Source organism: Thermobia domestica, chromosome 4, assembly GCF_964235325.1.
Source record: "Thermobia domestica chromosome 4, izTheDome1.hap1.1, whole genome shotgun sequence".
Classification (NCBI taxonomy): domain Eukaryota; kingdom Metazoa; phylum Arthropoda; class Insecta; order Zygentoma; family Lepismatidae; genus Thermobia; species Thermobia domestica.
The window spans coordinates 277,444,646-277,470,293 of NC_137457.1; the positions used below are offsets into that span (position 1 = coordinate 277,444,646).

Below are 25,648 nucleotides of genomic sequence, written 5' to 3' on the forward strand. Positions count from 1 at the left end.
TAGAAAGACATCCTTAAGACTTGCCAGGTAGATACCTCGGATGGATACCTAACTGTTGACATCAATTGGACGGGCCTGCGCGCAGTGTTGTCAATTAGGGAAATTAAAATTCTCCTATATTTGGGCAAAAAATTAGGAATTTTTGTTTATAAATCCGTACCTATACGTCCGAGTGCAAGTCAACTTACGCCAATCGAACATTTGTTCTCACTTAACAAACGAAAGTACAGATCGTTACAATGGGGTAATTAGGGGGCGCACGTAAAATTCGTATTTAGGTTCTAGCCCTTGATTTTTCTAATTTTCCCTTACTTTTCCGTTTACCGTAATATATATTTGGTAATTAGAAGCTTTGTTCCTTAAATATCGCCATAATACTTGTAGGATATATTAGTGAAGTACCAATGTTTAATTTAAGATAGTTTGCGTCTGTTTGGTAGCAGTGTTGCCAGCTACAGAATATTTTAATTTCAGATTTTAGGGGGAAATTTTGGAAAAATTATATGTTTTGTTTCTATTATTTCCCTCTTGTTGGCTATATCGGAACAAACGTACCAGTATCTGGAAGTCTCGTCTTTGCTCTACACAACCCACTATAGAAAGTTTCAATAGGATAATTAGGGGAAGTACAGTTGAGGTTTACAGTGGACCTTGTTCTCTAATTGGAAAGATAACTGTGATTTTTTATAGGTAGAATGAGATATTTATTATTGACATGCTTACTTTATTAGATATCGTCACAATATTTGTAGGATATATTAGAGGGATACCAAAGCTTATTTTAAGATAGTTTGTGTGTGTCTGATAGTAGTGTTGCTAGCTACAAAAAATTTTAATTCCAGATTTTAGGGGCAAATTTTGGAAAAAATTCTCGTTTTTATTTCTATTATTTCCTTCTTGTTGGCTACATTCAAACAAATGTACCAGTGTCTAACAGCCTCATCCTTAGCCTACACAGCGCACCATAAAAAGTTTTACTAGAATAATTAGGAGAAGTACAGTTGAGGTTTATAATAAACCATGTTCTGGAAATGGTAAGAAAATGGTGAATTTCTGAGGTAAAATGAGATTTTTTTTTAAATTTCATGCTTACTTTGTTATATATCGCCATGATACTAGTAGGATATATTTTTGGAGCACTCCGATTAATTTTCGAATAGTTTTCGTCTGTCTGATGGCAGCGTTTCCAGCCAAAACAATTAATTCCCGCTATTAGGTGAAAAATTCGGAAAATTTTCCTTTTCCCCTCTATTATTACCCTCTTACTGGCTACATTGAAACAAACGTACCACTACCTGAAAGCTTCCTCTTTGCCCTACAGAACGCACCATAAAAAGTTTCAATAGGATAATTAGAGAAGCTGTACCCCGGCATATTTGATTTTTGCTTCTGAGGCGTAAAAAGTGTCAAAATTTCATGTGTATGACAGAATTTTTTCTTTCCCTCTTTGAATGGAAGCCAGCGACTTCAGGATTTCACTGTACCTTGTCAACACACCAAAGATGTTTTTTGGTGACTTCAACCCATATAGCGGCAGTGGTGCTAGAAAAAAAAATTTTGAATTTCGGTTAGGGAATTTTTTGTAAATTTTCACCCCTACATTTCCCTCAATAATTTCCCACCCGTTGGCAACACTGCAATACAACTTACACCAAAAACTAGCCACATCCATTTTCTTAAAAACAAGGCCTTAACCATATCAATCGAATGAATAGTTTTTGAGCAATAAGTCACTAACTGGAAATGTAGGAAAACGCCAAAAATGACCTGGGGTCGAAAGGAATAATCACACAATTTTGCTCGTATAGGTACAAAGAAACAAACGATTTGTAAGTTACGAGGGCTTCGACTCAAGTTCTATTGATTATTTCAATAATCTGCAACATAAATCAATAAATAATAGTTGCCAGAAAAAAAACAGACTTTTGAAAAAAAACATGAAAAAGAACGATGTTTTTTATTGAAAAAAAACTTCACAGAAAAAAAACCGTTTTTTTACAACACTATAGCCAATGTAAGGAGTTTCCGTTATATTTGCCAGTTTTATCAATGACATCTAGCAGTTAAAATTTTCATCAGTGGCTTGGCAGAGAATCTGGATATTACAAAAAGTACATTGTTACAACTGGCAATTTGAACCCTCTACCGTATGCTGCGAAGATGATGTGCTGTTTAGACGATGATATAACAATTTGTTAAATAGTCCATTTTAAATTTAATTTTTGCTTTTTCCTTTTTAATAAGAATGATTCGTAAATCCAACTTCCTTTCCAAGGTAGCTTGTTTTCATTTTACGATTTGTGACTTTTTATTTCATATGTTGCTTCTTTCAAGTGTATAGACAGACCCGATGTTCGTATGCTATATTTTTGCGCCTCTGATATGTACAGTACATCTTCGTCATATATATTGATAGATTCGAATAACTACGAGCTGATTATGATAACTGGACACAAAGGATGTAACAAAATATCTCTACCTATTTCCATTCTATCTCTGTTCTATTTTAATTCGTCGCCTTCTTATCCTGACGACGTTTTTAGGATTAAAGGAAAAACTCAACTGACGAAACCTATACACAAAAATAAACAAATTTTGAAGGATTGTATGTATAAACTGTTCTCTGCTATTCAGCGTTAAGCCATTACAATAGTTACAGTAAAGTCTGTTTAAGTTGTCCCCTTTGGTTCCAAACAGAATGATCAAATTATGAAAATGGCTAACTCTACTGGTAATGATAGCACAAACTAACTCCACACGATTCTACAGATACGGTATGTAGTCAAATCAAACAGATCGTAAACAGGTATTATAGCATTTGTTCATACAAAATGTGGAAGTTAATAGATACTGTTGAACTTGATCGTACAAATTTAAGTAAAAGAAGATACAAAAATGTAAATTTGCAGTAATTTAAAAAGAATATTTTGGTTTACGTGCAACGGTAAGTGAAAGAAGATACAAAGATGTAAAATTGCAGTAATTGAAAAAGAATACTTTGGTTTTTGTACAATGGTTAAGTGAAAGAAGATACAAAGATGTAAATTTGCAGTAATTGAAAAAGAATACTTTGGTTTTCGTACAATGGTTAAGTGAAAGAAGATACAAAGACATAAATATGCAGTAATTTGAAAATAATATTTTGGTTTTCGTACAACGGTAAGTGAAAGAAGATACAAAGATGTAAATTTGCAGTAATTGAAAAAGAATACTTTGGTTTTCGTACAATGGTTAAGTGAAAGAAGATACAAAGATGTAAATTTGCAGTAACTGAAAAAGAATACTTTGGTTTATAGTGATATATATCGAAAGTTTTTCTACTACGGAAAGAAATCGTTCTTCGTTGATTTTCGCAAATCTTTATTACAGTACATACTCCATTCACTTAATAAGTAACATATTAGTTCCATGTACGAGGTGTAGCTAAAATATAACGGTACTGATGCGAAAAGTACGGTTTATTGTCACACATTTACAAATTAAAGGTGATCCCCTTCAAAATATTTCTCTCCTCTCTCTCTGCGCGTTTGCACACACAGTTTCCATTATTGGAAGCAGTTGTGGAAATCTTCAAGTGTCGTGGTCTTCAATACCGTTACCGTTTTCAGCTTCACCTCTTCCATAGTTTGTAAAGGAGTTCCCTTGAGGGCGGATTTCACTTTCGGAAAAAGAAAAAAAAACTACGATGCGAAGTCCGGCGAATAAGGTGGGTATTCCAACCTTGAAGAGTCTTCTTAGCTGCCAGAAATTGCTTGATGGTCAAAACAGTATGCGAAGGAGCATTGTCGTGATGCAAATCTATTTATTGTTCTTCCACAAGAGGGGCCTTTTCTATGTCACGCGTTGTTGCAGCTTCACCAAAACCTGCTGATAACACTGCTTATTCACTGTCTGACCTGATGGTACCTATTCAATCAGGAGGGCACCTATATCAAAGAATAGAATGAGCATGACCTTCACTTTCGATTCGCTGTAGAGTGCCTTTTTCATTCCCAGTGATAAAGGAGTTTTCAGTGCATGGACTGGCTTTTCTTTTCAGGATCACACTGAATGATCCTCGTCTCGTCAACAGTGATAATTTTCGTTAACAAGTCCGAGTATGCTTCCAGACGTTCTATTATATCATTGTACAGCGGGGGACACTTCTAAATGGTACACCTTAGCCGTAAATCTCCATATGGCTGTACCATTTAGAAGTGTCCCCCGCTGTACACGTGCTCCCTGCTTCAGGTTTTTTGATACCATTTTAGCGCAAACTTTGCGCATGTTCAAATGGTCGCACGGAATTGTGCGGACAGACTCTTTCTCGATGCTCACCACATCTGCTATCATTCGAACGCTGAGCCTGCGATCTTTCCGTACAATGTTAGTCAGTTTTCCTGTGTTGTTGCTGTGACAGGATGACCCAGTCTTTGATCATCATCATCATCAACGTTCTCGCGTTCCTCACTGAAGAGTTTGTGTTATTTACAAACACTAGCGTATGACATCGTATTATCACCATACACATCCTGCAACAGTTTCGAACATTCGCTCAGTGATTTCTTTAATTTCACAAGGAATTTCAAGTTAGTGCACTGCTTAATTTTCACATTTGTCATTCTTCCGGAAAAACGACTGCATACCTCTCTCTTCAATCGCTACTCACATTAAAACCGACCGAGAGCGGCAACTCATAAGTATAATTCTCTTCTAGAGGTTCAAGGTTGTTCTGCGCGAATTCGCTCCGCACTGTTCCATGTATACAAGTGACAGGGTTGCCATTCCCATTACTTTTTAGCCAAACCTCATACTTCCCACTAATTCTTGTTCTAAATAGAAATTAGTGGAAGTATTTCCGGAGTCCGAACCCCAATTCTGAGAGTCCATAACACGGAAACCAAAGGAATACGTTTCACATGCGTGACACGCAAGTCAAGGACTACCTTCATGCTAACGTTGGTTAAAATTGGATAGATCATGTAGATTCTGTACAATATAACCAATGTTTTCACGATTGATTTTTTTTTTTTTTTTTTTTAATAAAACGAAGGAATTCTGTTTCAAAAATACTTGTAAGTTCTATTTTTAGAAACTGTCACATCTAAACTTGTCATCTTCCCATCAATACTAAAAACTTTTACGTTATTGATTGTATGTTCATCCCAAGTCTACTAATTACCATGCTCTTCCCTACTAACTACGCTCCCAAGTCCAAAGTATTTCACAAATATAAACAATTTTAAAACAATAAATTACACTATTAGACACATATTGGACAAGTAACTTCTAACAAGTTCCCTTATAAGCTACTCAGTCAAATTACATTTACCACCAAAATTTCCCATAGAAACCTTAATATATTTAAATTTGCTGTAATGACAATACAGTTTTCCACCCAAAAAAAGCCTTTGTCATGCATAATTCGGAAAAGAACTAACTAATAGCACACAAGACCGTCCTTTTTTTATTTTTACGTTACAAGAGACTTTTGTGAATAGTTCGTAAACATTACAATGTCCTAATGATTATCAAATCATTCCTGTTTTTCACTTACTACACCACGAAGCTTGTCTCTTCTTAGCACACACTTTGCACAAGGCTCCTCCGTTATCTTCTTCATCTTCTGATCTCACTTACATAAAAAAGTAGGACGGTTTAAAAAAATATATATATAATTTTTTAAACATATATTAGACAAACTATATCACTCATTATATTATTCTTCTTCTTCGTGAATGCACTGTATAAAGATGGCTGCAGAAATGGGAAACAAACTGCTTTCATATATAAGCAATTTCTGTCGAAATTATGAAACAGTAGATCGAAATCCACTAAGGAGCTGGAATAAGGAATACAACACTGATCATCACAGTTTTTAAACACTAGACACAAACACACAAAGTCCTATGTGTTGAGGAGTTAACACTAAGCACAAATTTATCAGGACGGTGTGTTTCAAGTCCAACCACGTAGTCAAGTCTCTCATTCTGTTTTACTTTCATTATATTAGTACCACTTTGTTTTATTAAGAAAGCTGCTGAAAAATACTTTTTTTTCACATATAACAATGTTAATTTCAAACAAAATATGTCAATTACATGTCTAAAAAGGTGCAACTGGTTAAAATATAATGAAATGAAAAATATATTCATGCTTACCTAAGCTGAAACGTTGTTCTTAGTTACTTACTAGAACTTTGCCTTACGAAATTTAAGTTTTGAATTACAAAGAAAATCTAAAGTTAGAAGTTTTAATCTAAAATCTAGTTAGAAGTTTTCGAATTTTTATTTTTTAAAAGCTTCGTTTCAATTAGTTTCATGACCTATGGTTACGATTAGTAGATTCATCTGTTTATGTATCAGGAATTTAACATCTTTTTTCACTACACGCTATATAAGATGTGAACAAACACACGAGCTCCACCGAAAATCGAATTTTGAATCTGCAGTCTCAAAGGTGCTAACAATCATGCCATAAAGGGTTTCTATACGCTCATGAAGACGATGAAACAACTCAAAAGAACGATAATGAAATCATGTCGAAAAAGAACAGAAATCCTAGTCCATTGAGCTGCGAGGACTTTAAAAAAGATTCCAATCTCCTGTCTCAACGGCAGATGCAGCTAGTTCACTGAATAAATTTCTCTGTTCTGCAAAAAAATACTCGACATAGACTGGCAATGCATGAAAACGAAATGAACTTACAAAAATAAACAGTAAAACGATAAAGCACGACAAAACCAAAACATTGGCTGCTTAGTTTCATTTCAGAGTTTAACGTCTATTTTAGCATTGAGACTGTATGAGACGTGGATCTACAGCTTAATATGGGATCCGAATCCGATGACCTCCCACCGGAAATTGAAGCCAAGAAACAATATAACAGAAGCTCGAAGAATGTATATGGATTGGCTCGGTGGAGCCTAAGGACTTTAAATTAAACTAAAATAAATCCACAGTGCTTCTACATAATTATTATATGTTTGAAGGAAGTTCATTTTACGAACTGTTTTGTGAATTTTTGAGTTACCTTAATAAGAATTTCTGGTTGTGAACTTGAGCTTGATGGTAGTGAAGGTGATAAGCCTATTTTGGTTAGTTTATTAAAGCTATTACAAGTGCCAAAATTATGAGATTTTATATGGTTTTCCAGTTGGTTTTGTAAATTTCAACAAGAAAACACCAAAAGCAAAGCAAAGTTTGCTACATTTCCATAAAAATATTACTACAAAGAAACATTTATTTAGCGAGACAGGTGTTGGTATTTCCGAATCACCCTATCCCCATCGTGTATCAATTCTTTATTTTCAAAGTGGAGGGAACCCGGACAAACATTTCAGTTACACAATACTAGTTGCCTTTCTAGAAATCCGAAAACTTCTATTTACTAAAAACTGATCAATGAACTTCGAAGCGCACTAAGTTCTTAACGAACAGAATATATTTTAAGATATATATATATGATTATTTTACCTGTCAAAACTTCTATCCCTCCTTTTATCCCTATCTCCATAGCTTGGTCCGCGATCATAGTCTTTAGACCTACTTCTACGATAACTTGGCTCATGTGAGCGACTAGGTCCTCTGAGATCGGAATAATAAGGATCCCTTGGGGTGTCCTCGAAGCGCGACGAAGGCGGTGATTCAAACCGGCTGCTTCCTGTAATATATTCAATCATTGCAGAACACAATTAATACATCAAATATTAGTATAACGAAACAAGCTTTGTTAAATCTCATGGAATCTACACCTAATTTACAATTAGATTCAGCACAAGCATACGGAAGCGGAGTATTCCAATATATGTAGAAGTTACTGATTAGCTGTTGGTAGTAACCAGTTTTTGACGTAGCCTATTTGGTCCCTGACCTAAATTCGTCTTTTTTAAAAAATGAAAGATCTCTTTTCTACATCCGTTCCTAAGTATCTGCTAACAAAGAACTGTATTGAAGCAACAGTGAAAACCACTGATAAAGGTATGTTTTAATAAGTATGGCAAGAGCTTAAATACTGAACTAACATTTGTAAAGAACCAAGGGAGTTAACATGAATTTCTCATGTAAATGTCAATTGTTTAACATTTGTAACTGTAGTTTCTATTAAATATATTTTGAATATGTAATCTATGAAAAATATGAATTCTACGATAGGACGCGCGCATACTTTAAAAATCCCATTAGATTTTTAAAGAATATACTTCACTCTCTAATGCTCAAGTCGTATCCTTAAAAGTAAAACTTGATTAAAATTATAATATTAATACCTATTCTGTCATGGCACCCATTACTTCTTTCACAGTGTAACTGAAGCATACACACAAAATTAAAGAATATTCCTATAGCTAAAATGAACTGAGTGGTAATATCCATTCTTATGAGAAAAAGAAATATCAGCTTTCATGCCGCTGAATGGTTAACATGCTAGGGCCTAGGTTCAATTTCGGTAAGGGCATACAATTGTCAGTCTGTGAATGTCATTAGGGGATTGAGTATCAGAATAATTGTGTAACAAACTTCGGCTAAGAAAGCCAGAAATAAGGCGTTGGGAAAAGCCGATGTGTTTACCATGCATTATTCAGTAGAATGTGTGCCATCTGTCCGGCCGTAAGATGTAGAGGCAAGGAGTTTTGCTTTAGATGTTTAATAAAAAACATGTGTTCAATGTCAACATATTTGGCTATCAAGTTGTTTAAAATTAATACGCTATGAGAAGAATTTAATAAGTATTTAGTACGAAAGACTTCTTTTGTTTTTATTTACTGGCTCTTTGAGTGATGGATGCAGCTGCAGCAATGAAAATCATTATGAGGAGCGTTTGATAAATCCTAACCCACCTAGAAAGGAAATGTACCAGGCGCGTGTCATTTTATTACGCCATTTTCCAGTTTGCCACATTTTTTGTCGGCAATTGCGGCCCAACTTCTGCAGGAGTTTGCAGTAATACTCCTGTTCATCATTTGACCTTTCTTAATGAAGTCACAAGCAGCATACCCTGTGCATCCCAGAAGATCGATGTCACCAACTTCGCTGCTGAGGGGTGTATAGGAAATTTCTAGGGTGGTGGTAACGTGCTATGTTTCCATTGCTTCGATTGTTCTTTCGTTTCAGTGTCGAAATCATGAAGCTATGTCTTGTCCTGAGTAGCCGGACAATTCACAAAGTTGTTTGTGTCAACCCAATATGGTTCGAATGTGCCTCTGAAAACTGAACTCGGGTGCTTCTAATCGACAGTGAGAATTCGTGGAACCCACCCAAGGTTTTTACTCACAACTAAATAATCGAGTTCACGTAATTTTCACGGTTTTAACAGTCTAAAATGTTTCAATTTCATGGTCAGAAACTTTATAATAAACCTTTACTCACTACACAACGACAATAAAAACTATCCGGTGTGAAACCAAAGCGCGTGAGGGTAGAGTGGAACCAAGGTACGACCCGCCCCTTTACCTCCTCCAGCTTTTAAAATTTGAAGTTCCAAAGCACAGTTACACGACTCAAAACTACTTTTATTTTCTTCTGATATTTTTTTTCTATTAATTTGAAAATTTTCTAGATTTTCAAGGTTTGATAACGAAATTGATGGTTTATTCTAGGTTTTTTCATGGTATACGAAATCCATGACTTATTAACGGTTTTCATGGTTTTCACGCTTGGATGGACAGTGGTTTTCACACGTTCAGATATGGTTTTGATAGTCATAACAGTGATTATTCAGAACGATATCATGAACAATTGTCACAAACTCGTCTGGTGTCACTGTTCATGGGAGGTCAGCATGAGCTTCATCAGGCAAAGGTATCCTGTCCCGTTTGAATTGTCAGCCACCTTCTGACCACTCCATGACACTGACATGGATGATAATGATGGAATAACGGATATAGAAGGAAACGGGAGAACCACAGGAAACCCCACCCACTCTGTTTTCGTCCAACACAAAGCCCATTTGGAGGGAGCTGGGATTGAATCAGGGACCTCATGTGCCTAAGGTGATCGCTGATTGTTCTACCGCTGAGCTACCGCGTCACCTGAAAAGTGTTTCTCAATGCCTTAACTGTATAGAGGTGCTGAAGGATTAGCATACGCAACTCGCAGTGTATTTCCGACCGTGCTCTCCACAACTAAGGTTAAGTAAAGTGGAACAATGATCATACTTCAAAATCTTGCAATTCTCTGTGCTACAGCAGCACATTAGTGTTAGAGCAATGGAAGAAAGTACTTCACCATGTCAAATTCTTGTAGGCTGTGTCGAGGCATTCAAACAAGGACGCGCAAATACTGGTGATCTGTTGTGTTGTAGACATCCCGTATCGACTCAAAAAGGAATGTCAGTGACAGTGATTCAATAACGGTTAGCAGAAGACAGACGCTGAACTGTGCAGGAATTATCCACATATATGGGTATTCTTTTGTGTGGAGAATGCTCCTTATGTTATGACACGATTTACAGACGCGGAAGATATATGAGCGATAAGTGCCCCATAAATTAACAGAGATGTAGAAGTGGACTCGATACAAGACATGCCGTATTCATGTGGAGCGATTTCAACGCAAGGGATACATGATCAAGCGAATTTTCACTATTAATGGAACTTGGGTACGACCGTATGAACTTCTATGCAAGCGTTAGTTTAGTAAGTGGCGTCATCTAACTTTACCACGAAGTTCGACAAAATTCATCTCCTAAGAAGGTAATGTTCATTTTGGAGTATAACAGCCGAAGTGTTCTTGAGTTTCATTCTGTTCGTGAGGGCCACACTGTCAACTCCAATACTACAGATCACTTCTGCACCTGTCGTACACTGAGGTGGAAACGCCCGGCAACGCGAGACAAAGCCATAATTCCCATTAATAGCACTATCGTCCATACAGAGGCTTCTGTTAGGGGCTTGTTAAGTGGTGAGGGTGGGAAATCTTATATCCTCCTTATCCGCCCGATCTTAGTCTTTGTGACATCACCTGATTCCGAAATTAAAGGAGTAATTTGTGGGAACTGCTTTGCTACGAAAGGGAATATCATCATAACATCGCGGTGACAGGTGATACACACTGGCGGATCTCAAACACTTGACGGTATTCAGTATCTTCCCCACCGTTCGACGTCGTGAAGGAATATTTTGAAGGGCGTTAGCTGTTTGCTATGTATGTACTGTACAATTTTTTGTACTTACGTGTTTATATGTGCTAACTGATTGATTGATTGAGGTTTAATGGGGATATTAGCAATATGTGCAAATTAAAGCCTGGTCGAACAATAAATTCGAATGTACATATCTTTTCATTACTTCTCTCTCGTTAGCTCCTGCATACTAACGCCATCTATTGATAGCGTTTGAGAAGGACCTTATTGTAGTATTCAAACGTACAGAGTAGATTTCCATTGCTGAAGTTACTTTGGCGACTGTAGCACACAGCTGCTATGACTTACAAAATAACAAATAAAGGACTATATTTATATGTAGGAGATACTTAAGTCCCAAAAGAAAGTAGCAATCATACTGCTAAGGAAACTTTGCCAATAGCAACCAGTTCATTTTTCACACATTATACATACATCAGACATTAATTAAAAAAAAAAAATCTGTAATTATCCATCCAACTGCTTGTTGATCGATCATACATTTTAACACATTTAAAAATCATTTGTTCTTATGGTGGCATATGAACTTTTGGGAATAACGAACATTCTTATCCGCTTCTGCATGATTTAGTTGTTGAGTTTTACATAGTTTTATCTCTAAGTCTGCTAAAAAAAATGGACGCATATTTATACGATGTCTTTTGCACAATAGTACAAAATAAAATATTTAAATTAGCATCCTGTGATTATACTCTACAGTCTAAAAGAGAGGGCTGATAAATGAAAGAATTCGTGGAATGAAAAAAGAAAAAAAAAAAACAGTGAAACGCGAGAAAACATTCTTGTTTACCACAAACTTTTACAAGCTTTGGATCGAATCCGAGAGCACCAGAGAAACTTTTACCATTCAGTCATCACATGTTCTTTATTACTCAGAATTGTGGATATCACCACCGAGCAAAATTACTAAGGATTCCTCTTGAGAAATTCCTTGCATATAAATAATAAAAATATTTTAATTTTGAATAATAATAATAAAATATATACAACCAGTATATCCATTTGCATGCCAATAGTTTCAATATTATTGGGACGTTTCTCTTAACTACTCATTTAGTATGCAACAACGAAAAAAAAAAGCGATTCAAGATTTCTCACTAATCTAACCTACAGTTTTTTACATTTTTTTACAATAACGGCACACATCATTACAAATTTTGTTAAGTTGTGTTCTGGAGCACAGTTATCACTGACAACGGTAAAACATCTGTAATATTGATAGTATGTATAAGTATCAGAGAAACACGTTGTAAAACTGTGGTGCTTTTTCTTTAGTTTCATATTTAAAAATAAAAAATAAATAAATAATAAAAATCTGACGATAGCAAACACTATTATTACTAATTTGTGTTCAGTTTCAGTAATATAACTGTCTTTTATCAGGTAGTTATTTGATGAAGCGATATTATATTGTCAAAAACATACCACAGATTAGTAATGCTTTAGTCATATTTAATTATTTAAAGGTGTACGTAGTTTCAAAGCTAGAATGAGCAAAATTTAGATAGAATTACCCCCAAGCCTGAGGAGAGTGAACCATGGGACGTTTCATATTATATTGAAACATGAAAAGATATAATTAGCAATGTAGAATATACTGTATCCGCTCTTAGAATATATATACAGCAATGTAAGCCAAACGATAAAATATATCCATCCTTGAACTGTTACGACTAAATAACTTAAATAACACGTGTTTCACGATCAACATCCATAAATCATCACAGAGTTCTTGCTTGCTTTGTTAACAATCAGTAGGACTATTACTATATTACGTAATCATAACGAATAAAACATCCAAGGAAAGAACAAAGAAAACATACTGACTAATTTACATCAATAATCAATCTACTGGATACCTATGTAATTTAAGAAAATATCTAATACGAATTTTTTTTAAAAAAAAATCGAAAATCAAATATACTAACGAAAGGAGAAAACAATCGATTTCTTTTTTTATTTTACACATCCAATCCTCTATAGGCGCGAATTCTAACACAAAGAGTGAAAAAGTGATTGGACCGCGACTCGAACCCAGGACCTCCGGCATACCGTACCGATGCGTTAATCACAACGCCACCAAAGGTCGCATCCCAGAACAGCCACTCACTCACTCACTCTTGATATTATCTAATACTATAGTCTGCGTCACCCGAACTATCCACAAATAGGGACAGAATCAATTATGAATGATTATATTCCTCCCTGAAAGTTAAGTAACAGGATACTGCGAGCTTATTGGTTGATGCCACACGCCAATTCGGGTGAAGCGGACTATAATAGTATTTCATCATTAGTATATATGAAATCACAACTATCATAAGGTGGTAGGTATAAGGATACAGGATTGTCCAATCACAGCAAGGGCCTGTGGTACAACCCACGTGGTCCGAGATGTGAGCACCAACCTCAAGTGAGAAAATGAGTGGATGTTCTGGGAATCGGACTGGGTGGCATAGTGGTTAACGCATCGGCACGGTATGCCGGAGTTCCCGGGTTCGAGTCCCGGTCCAGTCAGTTGCTTTTTCACTCTTTGCGTTAAAAAGAGGTAGTTTGAAATAGGCAGTAAGGGTCACACGTTTGCCAGTACACACAAACCACCACAAACAAAGCATACGAGTTTCACAAAATGCTGATACAAGTTCATACCGTTATTGTTAAATGCACACATGATGATAAATTCAATTTAATTATGTCTTACACAGTGAATAGCAGGTATTTTCGTTCAAGTACATTTAGCAAAACGTTTTCTCTGCTCTTTAGTAATTTCCTACCACATATTATACATTCTGCGCGCATCGCCATATAGAATTGTTATAACAGCAACTCCAATGCCGAACAGTGTTCGAATTCTAGTGATATTTGTTGTAATTATACGTTATTGAAGCATTAGTTTTCTTACAAGGTGAACTGTGAACTACAGTTTCCTGTGCGGCATTGAATACAGTAGTAGTAAAGTACAATAGTATAGTAAAAACAAATACAATAGTAAAAACGACATGTATTTTATTGTTCACATTGCACTATATTCTAAGTGCGGACAGTGTATAAGGTTCACCAAGAACTGACTGCTTTCTAAAATAAAAACGGAAATGTTTCTCTACGAATATTACCTGCTCCACGGGAGGATTCTCCAATTAATGATACTGTGCGTTGTTCTATAGTCTGCTTCCTTTCTGCAAACACCTTCTCAAGTTCCGGACGATTAAATATTGGTCGCCTGCCTTCTCCTGTCACAATCATTATACACGACGTTATTAAAGCATGAACATAGATTTAGACACTGACCAATAATCACAAACCCAGGTGATTTCATCATTTATGATATATTATCAATCTCATTCTGGATTCAGAAAGATATTCCTTACTGACTTTTTTCTTTACTATTTATTTATTTTGTTTGCATTTTAAAAAGGTATCCTTGCATTCATTATTATTTTCTCTACAGGCAATGTATGATACTATTTGCATGCAAACTAGATGCACAATGGTTGTTTGAAGTTTATAATTATGCCGTATGTCCATCCATTAGTTATACAGAAATATATGTTTCTTTTAAGTTTAATTTCCATGATTATGCAGCGAGGTTGAGGGAGATGATGATGAGTAATAATGGGGGAATAACGAAGAATCCCGAGAATATCTAGGCATATGGTGCTATCCACCACAAAGCCCACTTGGCGGGAACTAAAATCGAACCACGAACTCCACGCGGCCCCATATGTTAAGAAACTACTAAACTTATTTCCCTGAAATGCAACAAATCTTAATTCTATTCGGAAAAAGTTAAGATCGTAACTTACTAATGAAATTAAATCTTTAGTAGTTGGGGATTCCATGCAGTTGCTCTGTACTCTAGTGACGATTAATGCCACGTAGTTATGTAATATATGCTAAAGGAAACGCATGATAAATACAGATGAATGAAGAAAGTACACAGAAGCGGAAGAATTTACGAATTGAGTTGAGTTGATTTTAGTTTAGCGTCCCTTTCAGCAGCGAGGCTATATGAGACGTGGACCTACTGATTAACGTGGAATCCGAACCACATGAGCTCCCGCCGGGAATAAGAATTTACGAAATCTCACGGATTCAAAGTTATCTACCATAGTACCACAAGCTGAATCCAAAATTGCCTACGAGAATGAGCTCCTCATGTCATAGGGCAGACGAAACATCTGTAAGCTATTTCAGCCCAAAATTTACAGAATGAAACAATAGAACGCGTATTAAATAATATATAATAGAAGTCTGACAATCACTTGAAGAATACAATTCATTTTATATATATGTATGTATGTATATGTATAAATGCGAACAGCTTCAGTGTTAATTTCTTCCACCATCAGAAAGTTTTCATCAAAACCCTACGTTGCTCAAAGAATTACATTTTTGTCAAATCTTTATCTTCCTAAATATAATGGCTGAAAGTTGATACAGTACTTGTCTTAAGGTTCCTTGCTTAAAATCTGAGATATCTTTCATTTCCAGTATGCAGACTTGACGTAAACTCTCAACAATTACATTCATAAAGAGAAAGATTTGGCAGAAATGTACTTCCTCCAACAATGGAAATGCGTTTTTTTTAAACTTATTTTTTAAATGCTTTAGGCGACTGTCAGATTTTTATTATTATTCTACTCCAAACTCAATGAAGATAATCTGATGTCTCTGTTTACGCGACCCAATCATTAACTGATACGAGAAGCATTTTTTTTTTTTTTTTTTTTTAAGTAGAAAACTTAACCGCAATGCAACTTTTGACTCAAGTACTATAGAAACATTTTTTTGTATAACTAATTAAGGGACAATCGGCATTTATCTATTTACAGAAAAAGATAAGAATAAAAGGAAAAAAGCAAAAACCAAGCTTAAAATTCATCAATGCTAAATTACATTATCATTCTCTCATTTGCTCCAACCATATATACAAACATACACTCACACACAACTTACACATAATACTGATAACGGAGAAAGAATATTAAAAAAATGATAACTGTTTCTAGGAGTGTTGTATCAACTATAACAAATACAATACAGTGCTTTCTGTCATATCTCTTAAGGAAAAACTAAATGTTGGAAAATATAATAATAATAATAATAATAATAATAATTAGTAGGTGAAAATACAACGGAAAATAGACATCAAGTGCACAGAATCTATGGAAAATATACAGAATTCTCAAGAGTATAATACCATAAATATTGAGAGATTTTGAATTAGACTATTTGCTTCAATACATCCTCTAATATTCTCACACATATGTCAACAATAACAAAACTACTATCACCATCATCTTGTAATATAAATAACATTCTTATACGTGCACGCACGCACACACACAGTCACACTATATACTTTAATATAATCTCAATTCACATTAAGTTTCAAATTCACACTATTGTATTATATTGAATATCAAGTATAATTTTGTACTTGGTCTTAATTTAAAAATAAAGACGTAAGTACAAAAAAAAAAAAAAAATACAACTAATTTTACGATTTAAGAATAACGAAACAAATAAATATAGTTTATATAAGTATAAACATGAATGTACAATCACTTTATTATTGATTGTTTGCTCGCTCATTACAATGACCTTCATGGACGTATTATAAACTCACAATTTACTTTACTACACGCTTATAGTAGTGATTTTATCAGATATGGCATAACATTAATAGAAATATCTTGGTCGAAATTTGCATTTTACACCCTTTTCTGTGATGAGACAAACTGAATATTTACTTCAACTTCCCTTGCTTATTCGCTAAAGCAGTGATTTTCCAACCTATTTCGTTCCGTGCCTTTAATCTGTCAGGATTTTTCCACAGTACCCAAAGACTGAACATAATCCTGAACTTTATTATAATTCTGATGTCCAGTCCATTTCGTGGAGCCTCTTTGGCGCAGTTTGAGGACCACTGCCCTAAGGTTAAGGAGATGATCCGTAAATTCATGGGAATTATAATTAAAGAACTGAACTGAAACGAAATATTAATGCTCCGCGGATATGCCCTGTAAACTGAAAGGGAATAGGACAAATTTACAAAATTGATAATGAAAGAATTATTGGTATCAACTACGGGTGGAGGTTTGCGCGGATGCGGCGGACATCCGCATTAATATAGCTTCTTTATGGATATATATTTAGTTTCTGAGTGAATGACTGATACAACTGCAGATATTCCTGGAAAAGCAGAATTTCGTGATAATTCTTTCAAATAGTATTTATTATTGACGTCTTATATTGAAATGTGATTACTTTTTTGGGAAAAAGTAACCGAACAAGCAAAACTGTTTCGCTGAATTTGCTTTCAAATCCCATAATAAGCATGAAGTCCTATTGTAATTTCATGCGGGTTTGTAATAGAACAAACACGTTATATATATTTGCTATCTCATCTTGGTGGATGCGGTACGTATGTAGATGTGATTATTTTATATCCGCGAATGCTTCTAACTACGGAAGGAAACGGGAGAACCTTCACAAGTAAGATGTTATTCATCACAAGCTTATATGGTCTCAATTCAAACCAGGAACCACACCTTCAGAACTCAGCGCTCTACCAGATACTGTACCCTATTTCTTTCTTCCTTGCAGGAAATTAGTTAAGTAAAATAAATGTTAGAAAAAATATATAGGTACAAGTTTGCGCGGATGCAAATATATTTTTTGTTCCTGTACGGGTAGCGGATAAAAATGCGGATATTCGAAAATGACAAGACCTTTAACGACGTTCTTCTAAACACTACTAATACATCTTACAATAAAGTATAATTACCCTTTTAAGACAAGTAACTGCCAGAATAAAACTGAGTTTTGTCAATTTGATTTTTTTTTCCTTATAATAATACTAGCAGCGTTCACCCCGCTTCGCTGCGGTCACCCCGGAACGCAATAAACATTGTTACTTAGATAATTTTTACTTTTTCGCTTTCAAATTTCAGTAAATGTTAACATTATAGCGCCTGTCATTTATGTTAACCCGCCGAGTCACATGGTCATGCGGGTTGCATATAAATACGTTTATTTTTACCTATGATGAACTAATAACAAAGGATTTGTACGTATGGACACTTGAATGGTCAATTATCTCAAGACACTGGTAATTAAAAATTAAAGTGATATGATAAAAACCATCTAGGGTCCAAATCCTAATAACCCCCCAAAAATGAAAGAAATTGGTTCAGCCGTATTAGCGTGATGAGTTCACAAAGGATTTGTGCGTTCTCTTTTATATATATAGATGAAAAGCGCTAATCTGACTTTAGGGAGTTTCTGTGAGGTGGTTTATTCTTCTTTCTGGTAGGTCTTTTATCTCCATTTTATTTTTGCATTCTGAGCAAAGACACTTATGGTAAGGTAATACAAAGAAAAATGAATTTGCTCTAAAATTGATTGACAAGTATGATATTACCCAGCTTGACAATTTTCTGTCAGAAATGTGCATTCACGAGTATCTTAAGGAAGTAGATACGTTTTCCATCGCATGACTTTTATTGCATTTTATCAAGCGTGGTTGATTTACAGTAGTAAGAGAGAGCAATATGAGTTTTATCGATCTTATGTCACAGGATTCAAGGAAATAACGGAGGGGGAACAATTGTTATAGTAAGAACTATTTTTGAAATTGTAATTTTCGTACAACAAATAGGCTTCATATATTTATCTCATTATCTGCGGATACGATACGGAAGCATATATTTTATATCTGTGTAATCTCTAACAATAGGTTTATCTACCAGTTTTTGGCATAAAGGCCACCAAGCATGAAAATCTGATTTGATTTTAAAACTGTACTGCTAAGTAATTCTATGGGTAACGAAATATGAACTCGTAATTGAACACATCAAACACCAAAGTTCCTGAACAATCAGTCTCAATTTTACGATTATATAAGTATCATTCAACTAAAAAATCAACTTCAAGCCTACAAATTATAATATACCCATACCATCTTACTATTACGATTATTATTATTTTAAAAGGGAATGCTGATAAATAAGTAAGTCACTTTATAACAATACAAGCACACTTCTTGAAGTAAATCTAAATTAAGCTATATAAAACGAAAACCTTGACAGAAAGCACTGACTGCACAATCTCGTTCAAAAACCTATCTCTTCAATTAACATAAAGTTTCTAATTATCTTTTAGAAGCTAAAGTATCGATCATTCACTCTAAAGATATACGTATTTTAAAATAAAGTCATGTATTCCATTACTTTTGAACCAGATTGTACACAATACTAAATCTGTTAAATCAGGTAGACGAACTTAATTTATAGTAACGTGGTTAAAGTAACTTGCCTGTCTTTCTCAAGCAATTTAAAGCCAAAAATTCTATCTTATTCTGGGTGAAAAATATCTCTTAAAAAAAAACAAAAAAAATCTACTTACCTTATTAATACAAAACATTTCAGGATCATATAAGTCACTTACCTTCAAAACCTAAAAATAAACAATAAAACCATGATCGATTAATAATGCACAAGGAAAGTCTTAAGATTGACCTGAATGTAAATCACGCCCTATGCGCTTTAGTATCAACGGTAATTCAATTCTCAGACATTTAGGTTCAAATATTTAAGATTTTTTCTTCAATAATTTGGTTCAAAATAATTAAGGACTCCTCTAATAGGAGAAAGGTACAGCGCTTTTGAAAAAGTTTTTTATTTTTTTTTTATTTTTTTTTTACAAACTTTATCCTTATCCCTAAATAGCATTTCGTCAAATGTGCACTGCCTGAGTTTCTTTCGATTTTTTACAAGCTTTCTTTTTTTCAAACATACTACTCACAAGTGGGATTTCCTTTAACAATAAAAATGGGTGTTTATATACAAGGTAGACCATTTATGTTGATACGCCCTTGTAACTTTTAAACTAATACACAAAAATCGTGGAATTTTGTACCACTTACATACATATAGGCAGGGGACATTGTTTGGCTTCTGTGATACCACAAGGTTAACAGTGTTGCCAAGCCAACATAGTTTTATTTTTTTCAAATGGCACCACGTCAGGTTATTACTTATTTTAAATCTATATATAACTATATAAAACGAAAACTTTCAACGTTACATTTATTACTCACTGTTACAAACTAAGTACGCTATAGTATCAGGAACATTCCAGTTTTGATGGCCTTTACAGCAGTAATAACGTAAATTTAAAAAGACAGGGCAATGCATATCCGAAGTACTTTAGTGTCTAATACTGTGAGGATTTCGAATAAATAGGAACAAAAATGCAATGGGTTGAAAATTTGTCTTTTTTCAAAGGCTTTTAGTTCGAAAAACTCTAGATAAGCACCTCATTCAATTGCAAGGATGGTTTTTAATGTGAAGATTATAATGGTGTTTATAGCAACTTGATATCTCAAACCGTTCTGGAAATATGGTAAAAACTGTTATAACGTGGCTAAAAATTATGTCATTCCGAGAACTTACTGTAATTACACCTACCAGAAAGTATTGTTGTAATGTTACAGAAGAAAATTAAATCAAAAAGTCTTAAAAAGTTTCCACAAATACGACACTTTATGCAATATATAAAATTTTACCATTTTTTCATATCTTCAAAATAGTTCGAGGGATCAAATTGCTGTAAATGACATTATGATATTTGTGTCGACTGAAAACCATGTACACTCATGTCCAAAATTATTGTCGCATATCTATAAATATGTTGTAGTAAGAATATAATTTGATAACGAATTCGCCTGGTATTTCTTAATAATGTTAGTATGTGTATAATCGGCAAAGATATGTATGTGGAAAATTTCATGTCAAAAGAGCAGTAAATAAGAACAATAAACTTTCTTGTCCATTTAGCAACATTTTGTTTTACTCATTCTAATTTTCGTATTTAAAATTCTTTCCCTATGAAATTTACCGCAAATATACATTTCCCGATTCTATACATAGTATCGGTATTAAAAGTACCCTTCAAAATCATTATCAAATTATATTCTCACAAGAAGAGTTATAGATATGCGACAATCATTTTGGACATGAGTGTACGTCATTGGATGTGATACTTATCTAAACATTTTTTTTTTTTTTCGAAATAAAAGCCTTTAAAAAACTGCCAATTTTTAACTCCTTGTAACTAGTTTCTACTTGTTCGATATATGTTACATGATGTTCATAATATTCGACATTAACGTACTTTGAATGTGTATTGCCCATCCGTTCCACTTGTGTCATTACTGTTCTAGAAACCTACAAAATTTGGTTGTTCTTCTATGTTTGTAATACTGTCCCGTCTTTAGTTTGCAACACTACATAACACGTGAAGTATTGTATGTTTTATTTAATACCTAGATTTGAAATATCTAATAATCTGACGCAGTGCTATTTGAAAAAATACAACTTTATGTTGGGTTGGCAACACTGTAAACGTTGTGGTATCACAATGTATGCCAAACAATGTTCCCCTGCCGGTACTTGCATGGTACAAATTTCGGCTTTTTTTGTCTTAGTTTAAAACTTACAAGGGTGTATAAAGATAAATCGTCCACTCTGAATAACATACAGGGCGCAGTATGTTTTTATGTACCTAATGCTTATGAGACTATTTTAAAATCTACACGACGAGAAAGAGCCCAACACTTTCCGAAATCTCTATGTCTCAATATACAATTGGATTGTGCCCAGTAAACACATATTTTATCATACCACTTCACCTACTTTCTAATTCTCGCAGCCATAGACGAAGAAAAATTAAATGTTAAGGTAATTTCATTGTATCCATGCTTTTGTACTTGACTACTTGACTGTACCACTGTTGAGTATGCGGTATTATCACAAGTGCTGTGTGTTTACTAAGGATAGTATATCTTTCGTTAGAATAGGTTTCACAACGTATGTAGCAGAATACCGATATCTTTGATAACAGAGTACATACTTAAAACACTGTTATTTGAGGTTCTCCGAAACAGAACAAGCAAAGGGACAGTTAAACTTACGGGCTCTCCTTATGATCTAATTAGCTAATTCTAAAATGCCACGAGAAACTAGCCGATAAAAGTCGAAAAAATACTCTAAAATAATATATTTTATCAACTACTTCGGAACAGATTAGTCAATTTAATTACAGTTCACTCCTCTATATTCCAGAACACGTCCGCTTGAAAGGCAGTATTACAATGTCTTTTAATATATAATTGGTTGGTGGTTTGGAGATGAATCCCGTTTCAGAACTGGAGCTATGTGAGTGATGAACCTTTCATCAAGGATTTTAACTAAATATGATCTACCAGGAATTGAACTCGGGTCGTCCGAACGGGAGTCATTAAAAATGTAATATTCAAGTGGTGTATTCTTGTGTCATGTTATATTACAAAATTACAGGACGATAAAAACGACCCATTTAAAACTATTACTAAAAGTCAAGTAGGTCGCATTAGAGTGTCATTCGGACTATTCATTTAATATTTTCGCGCCTCATTCATCATAGTTCATAATGAGAATAAACGAAGAGCGTTTGTTTTGAAAGTATTTCACTATTTCAATACACGGGTAAAGCTCCTGGCCACAGGCATACATTTCACACCAGAAACGTCAGTGTTAGTGAACTTAGACTAGATATACTTATAGAGGATTTCATATCTGAACCTATTCAAAGGACCTGGAGTCTGGATAATCCGAGAGCTGTTTCTTTTCAACTTTTGGTCAAGTAGGAATAAAACACGTACATGAACAGAATAAATTTTACTGTGTACGAAATATAGGTACAATCCTCTGCTATATTTCTACACAGTCATGCACAGAGTTTAAGGCACTTATCATATTTTGGCATATGTTTTCCTAAAACCTCCGCAAAGGTTTCCGCCTGCTCACTAAAACTGGTTTGTGGCAGTTTTGGAGCAATTTTGGAACGGTCACAATGTCATAATGAGCTGATCCTGAAATTTAAGTACTCCGCAGACAATTCAGAAAACAAGAATCTACACCTTTCAGAACCAAGTGATTGGCACGTTCAACACGATACTTTATCATCCTTTTTTTTTTTTTTTTTTTTTTCTGGCCCATTCGCGCAGTCTTACTCATAAATCGCTGTAAACCTTACTCATTTGACGATGAATTGCAACTCATGGCATCCATCAGAGAAGAACATGCGCGTTGACGAAACTGAGATAAGGTAACACTATTCATTGGTCATCTCCCATTGGCTAAACCGACGTCGGCCATTTAACCATTGTGGAGCGTGATTAGAAGCGCCTGCCAAGTGTAAACGGTGCTATAATTCGCATTCTGCAGTTGCAATTCATCGTAAACATAGTATCTATGTCCAAAGAAAACAATTGCGATCAGTGAAAAGCTGAAGAATCATATGAATGGATGAGAATGAATTGACGCTGGGTAATCGAGATGGGATTCACTAAAATGGTTAGTATAATCTCTACCGCAAGTAAGGAACGGAAAGGTGAGAAGAAAGTAACAAAATTACAACTAGGATTTGGACCGCTTCCATATTTTTCACTAATATTAGCGTTTGCACTGACATATCGATTACACATCAGCAGTGTTGGGATTATGTGATGAGTACGTTCATTCATTTGTAGCAATATGTCAAGGTTTCTTTCTTTTCAAAATCCGGTATAATCTAAGTTAACTAAAATTTTCGGTTTGTAAATTAAAAAGACTTCGGAAATCGTTGGGCCCTTCTCAACACATCGCAACTACAATTTACATAATTATTTTACCATTGATGATTCTTGAAGATTTAATTTCCTTATCTTATGTTTATTACAACTTAAAAAACTTTAATGATTTATTACACTACAACACAACTCAATGTTATGTCAGAAGCACAATGTTTTTTTCTATTACAGCAGAAAGCAGCAATCATCAGAAATGCATTCAAACTGTATAATCTGAGAACGTATCTCATTTATTGAACATTTTGTCCACTTAATTGATAATAATATGCAGTAAGTACTGAAACTATTTAATTAAGGAAGATTTTTGCAACTTTTAAAATATTTGGTAAACTGTCTGGAAAAACGTATATAAACCTGGAAGGAAAACAGATATAAAAACCTGGAGGTAATTGATTTATTGTTGCTTTTATTTTGTTGTGTTTTGTATTCAACACGACTTGATATCATTTCTACTGAGAATAGAAACAGATTATTATTATTCTCATTATTGCTTTATAATTTCACTGTTATTTTTCATAATGATTATAATGCATGTACAAGGAGTTTTACATTCAGCAACAAAATAACGTTATTACAGGAAACAGGTCAATATTAAACACCAGTCAACTGAATGTTTACGTTTAAGAGGATATTTGAGAAGAAACAATCTTTACCTGGTTTACTACTTAGTAAAGAGACAATTTGGCGAAGAAGCTTTTACAACGCATAACCTCGTTTTAACGTAACAAGAGTCAACAGTGACAGTTTTACTTTTCCCCAATTGTCATTTATAAATTTTTTAGTATTCTTGATGAGTTTTTTTTTTTTTTGACTACTTTGGAAGTTCCATCCTTGAAAACCGTACACAAGATGTCCACTCAAAACAACTTTTTGTCGAAATTACACTTGTAGATAAACTGAGCGTCAAAAAATAAAGTGATAGTATTTTAAAGAATCATTCAAAATTATAAAATATACGTGTAATCAACAGTTGTACCTTTTGCTGTTACTATTGTTTGATGTAACACTAAGGTCCATACTAATTGAAAACTACAAAGTAATTGAATTCTGAATAAAACTGAAGTTTCGCAGCACTGGCAACCTGCATAATAAAATCGTCTGTGAATAATAATACTCAAATTCTCAAATTTTGTGATACATTGCAGATCTCCCGTCACCTCAATTTTCTTTTCTTCTTTCTTAAAAGGAACATAAATATATATTCAACTTCTCTGGATTTTGAGTTTTTGGCAATTGCATATCATCTATCAATAGCGAGTGCTAAAGTCTTGAATAGAAACAGATACTTCATTAATATGCAACAGAAAGAACAATCCACAGCACGACAGTACACTAATATTATTTTGTTTTTGCTTTGCATACAAGGAAAATTAGTACAAAATTCTTTTCGTTCCTTATTTGCTAGCCATAAAAAGTGAGAAATCACAGCTGAGATTTATTTTATTTTATTTTTCCCTTCATTATAGAACTTGCATAGTTTTCCATCTTCAGAAACGTATTATTATATAGTCAATTCGATCAATAAAAATGTGCTGAAACGTACAGCGGTGCTTGAAGCTTAAAGCAGGTTCAAAACTTATAATAATTCACTACCTCCTTCATGATTATGTCTACATACACTTTTATAATGCTGATGTTATTTTCTCCAACTTTCAGCAAGTCTTTCAAATAATTTTCCCTGAAATCAATTGACACTGCTAACACGTCATTCTGTATATATATATATATATATATTACTTCATTTACAAATTATCATATCAACATTTATACCATGCTTAAAATATTTCATTCTTCAATTAACTGACGCACTTTCTCAATATTCTCTCAAATTTAGAATCTGTTGTTCTCAAATGA

The 25,648-nt window shown here is 34.2% G+C and overlaps 1 protein-coding gene and 1 non-coding gene across 7 annotated transcripts in view; one reads left to right on the plus strand and one right to left on the minus strand.

Annotated features, from left to right (window-relative positions):
• Positions 1–25,648, minus strand: part of LOC145684078 (uncharacterized) — a 155,501-nt gene that overhangs the window by 38,479 nt on the left and 91,374 nt on the right. For 5 of the 6 annotated variants that reach the window (XM_081755946.1, XM_081755944.1, XM_081755942.1 and 2 more), the window contains 2 exons: positions 14,232–14,348; positions 7,455–7,641 (listed from right to left, as the gene is read on the minus strand). In XM_081755946.1, coding sequence (XP_081612072.1) covers positions 7,455–7,641; positions 14,232–14,348 — 304 coding nt within the window. The remainder of the gene's footprint in view (positions 1–7,454; positions 7,642–14,231; positions 14,349–25,648) is intronic. The other variant, XM_081755947.1, reaches the window with a different exon arrangement.
• Positions 13,563–13,635, plus strand: TRNAT-GGU (transfer RNA threonine (anticodon GGU)). Its single transcript has one exon. It is a non-coding gene; the product is annotated as a tRNA-Thr (tRNA).